Below are 6,940 nucleotides of genomic sequence, written 5' to 3' on the forward strand. Positions count from 1 at the left end.
AGATGGAAGAGGAGTACGTTAAATGCGCTTCATTTCCGCCTCTTGTTCTGATTTTGGCGCCGCAGGTTCACGATATACGACTTCTCGAAGAACAATCGGCGGTCATACTATCCACACAATCAGCCAGTCGTCACGTCTATTAACAGCGACGATGACGATCCTGTCATCGTCCTCCAGTCTGCGACAAACACCCTTCTGCCGAATACCACTCTTGTCGATCGCACGTCGGCAGGCTCGCCGTCGCCAGATATGGAGCAGAGTGGCGTGCACCCGATGACCCTCCCGCGGACATCAGAGTCTGTCGACCAGCGGCCACGGCCGTCTGAGTCTGTGAGTCGCCGCACCACTGTCAGCCGCCGCTCAGAAGCCGCGGACCACCACTCTCGTCGGCCCACCCCATAGCGCCTCGCCCCAACATTCGCCTCCGTCCTCTTGCTCGTTCCCAGGATCCAGGACACAACCCTACTCTCCTTGCATAGTCTCACCGCCCTGCCTGCTGCTGGGCCCGCTCACTCGCACACTCACTGTCCGCTCCATACTTCTTCTCTTTGCTGCATCTTCCTAATCTGTCCAACGGTCGAGGCGGGCTTCGGCGCTGTACACCACCACGCTCATCAACCTTCTGCTCCCATCCCCATCTCATTATTGGCTTCGAACCTCTCAGGGACACTCGTGCGCTTGTATTTTGTATTCTTCGGGCACGTTCAGATATCCTACTGCAGTACCCTCACTAGTAGCTTAATACTGTATACCACCCTCTTTCGCTTGTTTCTCTCTTATTGCTTGGTCTCGTGGCAGTATTTGCCGACACAAACACAAACACGGGAAATACTCCTTTGCGAGTCGTTCTCCGCTGCATACGCGGAGGACCATGGCCTCTTGCTTCGTTGCCGCTTTCTTGCTTCCTAAGATAGGGGAACAGATAATAGATAGTGTACATGAACCTCGACAACAGACATCATTGCGATACAGCGGAGATAGCTTGTGTGACAGGGAAACGGGGGAAGACAAGTGCAGTACAAGAGACAGGTGAAGCTGTGTGGCGGAACAAGGGACAGAGGAGATCGTGCAGTGCGATGGAACATGGAACAGCGCGGCAAGAAGCCAAACCTAATAATCAGGAAATCCATAGCCAAGAGAAGACTGCGGGCTCCGTCGTCACAGGGTGCTCTGCCGGTATGAGCCCGCCGTCTCGTTTCTCATGCCGCGCGTGAGCATCATGAGAAGATTCTCGATCCGCGCCTGACGGTCCTGCATGCGGAACAAAGGGAGGGGGGAGGTCATCACACCGTCGCTTCTCCCGCAACCAGCAGCAGTACAGCAAAAATAATACGCACCTGGAGTTCCTTCATCTCCTCCTTGAGCCTGTTCACAGGCAGCGCGCGGATCTCGTCCACGAGGCCCTCGAGCCGCCGCACCGCACGCTCGTCCACCGCGGGCGCTGCAGCAGTGCCCGCGCCCGGCGGCGCGAGCCGTTCGTGCGACGCCGAGATCGTCCTGCGCCCGGCGCCTCGCGCGGTGAAGAGCCGGCTCAGCGGGCTGCGCGGCCCCGCCGTCGGGAGCTCGGCGCTGTTGTACGGCGCGACGAGGTCCGGGAGCGCCGTCGCGCGCATGGCGGGCGACCCGCCTGGCGGCGAGCGCGGCGAACGCGGGGTGCGGAACGAGCGCAGGCTCGTCGTGCGGCGGGGCCCGCGCGGACGGCGCGCGGCTGAGCCCGGCGACGGCGGCCGTACGCTGTCGCGCGAGCGCGCCGAGGTCGGTGCTGGCCGGTCGTCGCCGTCGCCGTCGTCTTCATCGGACGCGAAGAGCTCGTACGCCTCGGGGGCGTCGACGTCGAAGATCGCGTCGTACAGGTCTGCCGTGCTGGCCCCGACAAGGCGCTCCAGGAAAGGCACGTGTTTCACACCGCGGAGGGCGCTGTTGTACAGGTCGTGTGCGGTCGCACTGCTTGATTCACGGAAGTGGCGCCCTTGTGCAAGGTAGCGTTCGTAGATCGCTATGGCAATGAGCCACGGGAAAGACTGTCGAGAACAAAAGTTAGTACAATGTTCAGGGTATGCAACGTGGTAGGAAGCGCATACGGTGAGCTTAATGAGAAAGACATTGGCAGAATGAAGAGCTCTCGGTGTCAGAATACAAGACAAGGGCCACAAGATCAAGAATGCAAATAGGTTGAACGGAGGTTGGTAGCTGAACAGCGCGTCTGATTTGACTCTAAAGAAAGCTCAACACGAGGCTGCAGCACCGTCAGATGTAGCCACGCACCCTTCAATCGTTGATATCGCGAATTGAAACAAGTACTGCGGCAATTGTCAGGTCGTGCTACGGCAGCTCTACTACAAGAAACGCACCTCCTGCGTGGCGTTCTGCACAGAAGACGATAAGCCAGAAGTAGCTCAAAAGGTAAAAGATATACATACCGCGTCGATACGAGCAAAAGTATTTGACAAGATGGAGATAAGGACTACCAGTCCCATGTCAGTACAACAGGACAAGTATAGAATTGTGTACACACTAGTGAGAAGAAGCGTATTAGACAACGCCGCGAAGCACGTCATGAGAATCGGGCCGAACACAGGATGAAAGCTCTCTGCTTGGGCAAAGCTGAGATACGTGTTTCCGAACCAGATCTGCACCATGAGCCATGCAGTACTCTTGACACTCCATTTGTCACCCGCTGCCGAGATCTATTAGCACGTTGAGAAAGCTGGCGCAGGGCAAGAACGAACCAAGGCTATGTAAGGTGTACAAGAGACCTGAAAAACAGATCGCCGCCATACCGATGAAAAAGATGAAATCTGCGGCCATTGCCCGGAGCGCTCTGCGACACATGAGAGTCGAAATATGGAGCGAGATTGCGCACGTACAGTACGACAACATTATTCTTTATGGCGAAGAACGCTAGTCTATCGGACGCAATACGTTCGGTGGATAGTAAAGGTACAGCAGCACAGAGACTCACCGAGGAAACAGAATACACGCTCCGCACGCCAAAATATCAAACGCGAGGTCTGAAGCGCCAGCTGCCCCGTAAAAGCGTTAGCAAAGCGAACCCACTTCAGAAGCGACGCATACATACGGTCGTGGTGTACAAGTCCTTTGATTCGGAAAACGAGATATAGTACGCATATGATGATGAACGAAGTGTCGAACACATTCCATATCTGCAGAGCGAACCATAAGCATTGTCAGTATTTGGAGGAAGTGAGGGACCCCACGTTTGCGATGTAAACTGGCATTCAGAAAATTAGTGGAATCCATGCACTCCAGGCCCTCACTTACTGCCCCAGCCATGTTCTTTCGATGCAGTGTACTCGTCCAAAGCAAATGCGGTCGCGAATATGATGAAGACGACCTCGAATGGCGTCATGTGATCCAAATCTTTGTCTAGATAGGGATATTGCATCACAAGAAACCTGCAAAGCTCGTGATGACTTACTGGACAGTGCAAGTAGAAACAGTGATAACAGCGCTACAAAATTGATGAACTCCAGTATGGCACCGTACCGCGGCACACGTAGTCGGTAGTGATCGAGAAACGGCTTGTTATGGGGATTGTAGATCTCGATTGACCGTGGCTTGTAGTTGTCCGCGAGAACCGAGTTGTATGACGTCATGGAGAAGATGACGCGCCCGCGGTATATGTCGTTCACAACCGCCTGCACGAGCGGCGAGGAGAGAAAGTGCTTGGATTGGGTGGCTATCGCCATCTGCGTCACGAATGAGCGATGTGCACATACGAAAGTGAGAGATGCGTTTGACCTCTAGTGCGCACTGCGGATCGCTCAGCTGTCCATCCCCTCCGACCGCGTCTCGCACGTCGAGTATCACCTCAGCGGGGGCTCCTGCGAGGGGGTTCCAACTCGCAGTGAGCGTCGACGCGAGCTGGAGCTCATTGCTCGAAAAACACGCGAGTAGCTTCATGGCGAGGATCTCGCATACGTGCGCACGCGTGAGCATGAGGCCCGAGTACGCCAAGTGGGCCGACACCTCGGACAGGAAGTGCGAACGCACGACGAAGCACGCATAGACGACGGCCGTGTTCTCGAGCTTGGCATACTTGAACACGAGTGGTCGAATAATGGCGAAGTTGATATCAGACGCGGTAAGCTGGCTGCATGGACGTCAGACCACGCGTTGCCAGACTAGCAAGAGGCACTGGAGTGGCACGTACTCCCAGCTCAGCGCCGAATCTAAGGGATGCCAGTGTCAGCGTGCCTATTAATTGGTGGTCGAGCTGGGAGTTACCAATATTCGTCTACGGCACGGACTCGGTGTCAGCGCAAACAATCGCGTCACGGATGTCAGAGACAAGCAGCTTGGGCCAAGCGTACACACCATAACATCTTTCTTGATATTCGGAATCAGCGGAAATACCTTGACTGACGCCAAGTATTCGGGAGTCGGTGCCAGGAGCTGATCCGACTGCTCTTCGTCGTTTCTGCGAGACATTCTCGTGTTTCTAGACACTACGTGTTTTTGAAAAGCCGTTACTTGGGCGGTTTCGCCTGTCAGGAGCTCAAACAGGCGGAGGACATGGATGAGCGGGATTCGCTGGCGCGTTAAGCGCCATGGTTCCCTGTACGTGCCTTAGCCGCACCTCCGGCGATGTCCGTCCGCACGCATGTCTGATTTACAACATCGCGGCTACCGCGATGTATCTTATCACGCAAGCTATGACATATGTAGTATAGCAATACAATACTAGTGTCGCCGCAACAAAATACATTCCTAGGCACTTGGAGAAACTGAGATGCTACGAAGACATGCTACGAAGACATGCTGTCCCCTTCCGTGCATAACACCCCTACCTGGTGGAGCTTCGGAAAGAGCTTCAGGACGAAATCATCGCAGCGATGCCAGCAAGCTCCGCGCAGCCCACTCGCCGGGGGCGCTGTGTACACTCCAACTTGCACCAGCTGTACGCTACGCTCCCCGACCAGTTCGAGCAGTATCGTTTCGAGGGCCTGCACGGACACGCCGTTGCGCCGAAGCGACCCCATCATGGCTTCTGCGGTCTGCGCCTTGTCATACAGCTGACGCGTTGGGGCTAGCTGCAGGTTGAGCTTCAGAGAGGAAGAGCGCGGACGCGAGCGGATGGTGCTGAGCGACGAGATGACGCGCCTCCAGGACAAAGACCGGCGGAGGTCTTCGCCACCGGCGAACGAACGGGCGCGCGAGCGGGTCAGGGGAACTTCGATGACAACGGTTAACGTGCGGAGGAGTGGAAGTTGGGCAAAGTCGAAAGTAGGGTGTTCATCTCCTTGGATGGACACTGAGATAGATGGCAAGAATTGTGAGAAAATATTGCGCGAGCGAATAGATAATACTAACCAGTTTCGCCCGCGGAGGATATCGTACACTTCAGGTTCTCGATCGTACGCGCGAAGGACTTCACAAGATCAATGCCGCCCGTGGTTTCCGCGCCGCACAGTGCACGTACGTCGAGTCGTCGGAGAGGCCTCTCGTAAGCAATTGCAGACTCGAGGATGTCGGAAACCGGGTATGGGCACGCCGAGTCGCGTAGAACAAGCGAAGAGACACGCGGGTGTGCATCGGCAGCAAGCGCAAAATCGCTCACGGGGAGCCATTGGCAGATATCTTCCAGATGCAGTTCTCCAATCGAGTCGAAACAACACAAGAGGTCGTAGAGGACCCTGGGATCGTGCGGGCGAGCATGACATACCCAGCCCTCGATGGACAACGAGTCGATGGTATGGAGTTCTTGACGTGGAGGAGCGAGGATACGTTGTCCCAGAAGGCCTCTGAGCCTTAGGGAACGCAGAGCGGGGAAAAGGGACATATACTGAGGGAGGTCTGTGCCAATGTAGGGATCCAGGTCAGCTATCCCCCATCTCAAAGTGAGCTTCTGGATGTACCGCTGTACGGTGGGGAACAGCGGAGATTGAACAAAGTTTTGGAGGTAGCAACTGTTCTGTGTCCGTTGCTCGCATGGATTCCCTGTCCTTGCGAAGAGTGACATAGAGTAGAAACAATGTTTCAGAGTGAGACTGTTCCACATCTTCGAGACACGAGAGCACGAGAAAAGCGTGCTCTTGTTCGTATTTCTTCGCCCGTCGTCAACGCGCACAAATTCGAACATAACATCAAAGACCTCGACGGGGAGGCGGTGGGTAACTCCTAAAGTAGTCGCAGAGGCACATCCCATCTTTGCGGGGAATCAACCGATAGGTATAAAAGAATATGACGAGAATCGGCACTCACTTGAGTACCAGGCGTCTCAAAGGATGGCTGGGACGACCTAACAGCAAACATCTCGTCAACAGACATCATCGCGCACAGATAGACATCATTCGCAGTTAGCGATGCAAAGGGGCAGGAGAGTGCAGGGGTCAGACGACTACTACTTATAAGTAAGCGTCTTGAGTGGACAAGCTAAGTGGAGAAGGGCCTGAATGGCTCCTCAATGTGTCACAAATCCACATCGTAACTGCGCTTGTACATGGAGGTGACGGATGTGGAGAAAGTCTCGTCCTCGGAGACTGCCGCACCGGATCACGGAGGCTGGAAAAAGCCCGTAGCACTACGGGCATGAGCTGATTTCAGATCACCTGAAATGTCCCGGTCAAGCCATCAAAAATGTTTCATTTTCGGAGACTTAACCGGGGCTTTCTGGTGTCCTAAAATGATAGATTTGCCACCACTTTCGTAGCCATTTGCGGTGCAGGAAAATGATAAATTTTGTGTAGCCTGAAATGAACCTGAAATGACTCAATATGGCTACATTTCGGTACGGCAAAGAGTTCATGTTTCAGAAGACTTTGTGGTGCATTTCAGGACATCTGAAAGAACATATGTAGAAATCATTTCCGCCTCATGTTTGCAATGAGGAAAGGTCCGGGCAAGGATAACTTTTGATGGTCCTGAAATTACCATTTATGGTAAATTTGTAGTACGTTTCTAGGACATTTTTGGCTTA

General features: G+C 54.4%; 2 protein-coding genes across 2 annotated transcripts in view; one reads left to right on the top strand and one right to left on the bottom strand.

The window, feature by feature from the left end:
- Positions 1-722, top strand: part of PHACADRAFT_252721 (uncharacterized protein) — a 3,020-nt gene extending 2,298 nt beyond the window's left edge. The window contains exon 8 of the mRNA XM_007393669.1: positions 564-722. The gene's annotated coding sequence lies outside the window, so the exon portion shown is untranslated. The remainder of the gene's footprint in view (positions 1-563) is intronic.
- A 436-nt stretch (positions 723-1,158) lies between these two features.
- PHACADRAFT_90851 (uncharacterized protein) lies at positions 1,159-4,452 on the bottom strand (the record flags this gene model as incomplete). The annotated part of the gene is made up of 17 exons (XM_007393670.1): positions 1,159-1,251; positions 1,338-2,021; positions 2,082-2,214; positions 2,266-2,300; positions 2,352-2,366; positions 2,421-2,464; positions 2,516-2,677; positions 2,730-2,821; positions 2,868-2,906; positions 2,963-3,023; positions 3,080-3,164; positions 3,219-3,232; positions 3,283-3,387; positions 3,440-3,710; positions 3,763-4,114; positions 4,175-4,193; positions 4,335-4,452. The coding sequence occupies 17 exons, from the start codon at positions 4,450-4,452 to the stop codon at positions 1,159-1,161; spliced, it is 2,322 nt and encodes a 773-aa protein (XP_007393732.1).
- Positions 4,453-6,940: the final 2,488 nt, after the last annotated feature.

Source organism: Phanerochaete carnosa (assembly GCF_000300595.1).
Source record: "Phanerochaete carnosa HHB-10118-sp unplaced genomic scaffold PHACAscaffold_3, whole genome shotgun sequence".
Classification (NCBI taxonomy): domain Eukaryota; kingdom Fungi; phylum Basidiomycota; class Agaricomycetes; order Polyporales; family Phanerochaetaceae; genus Phanerochaete; species Phanerochaete carnosa.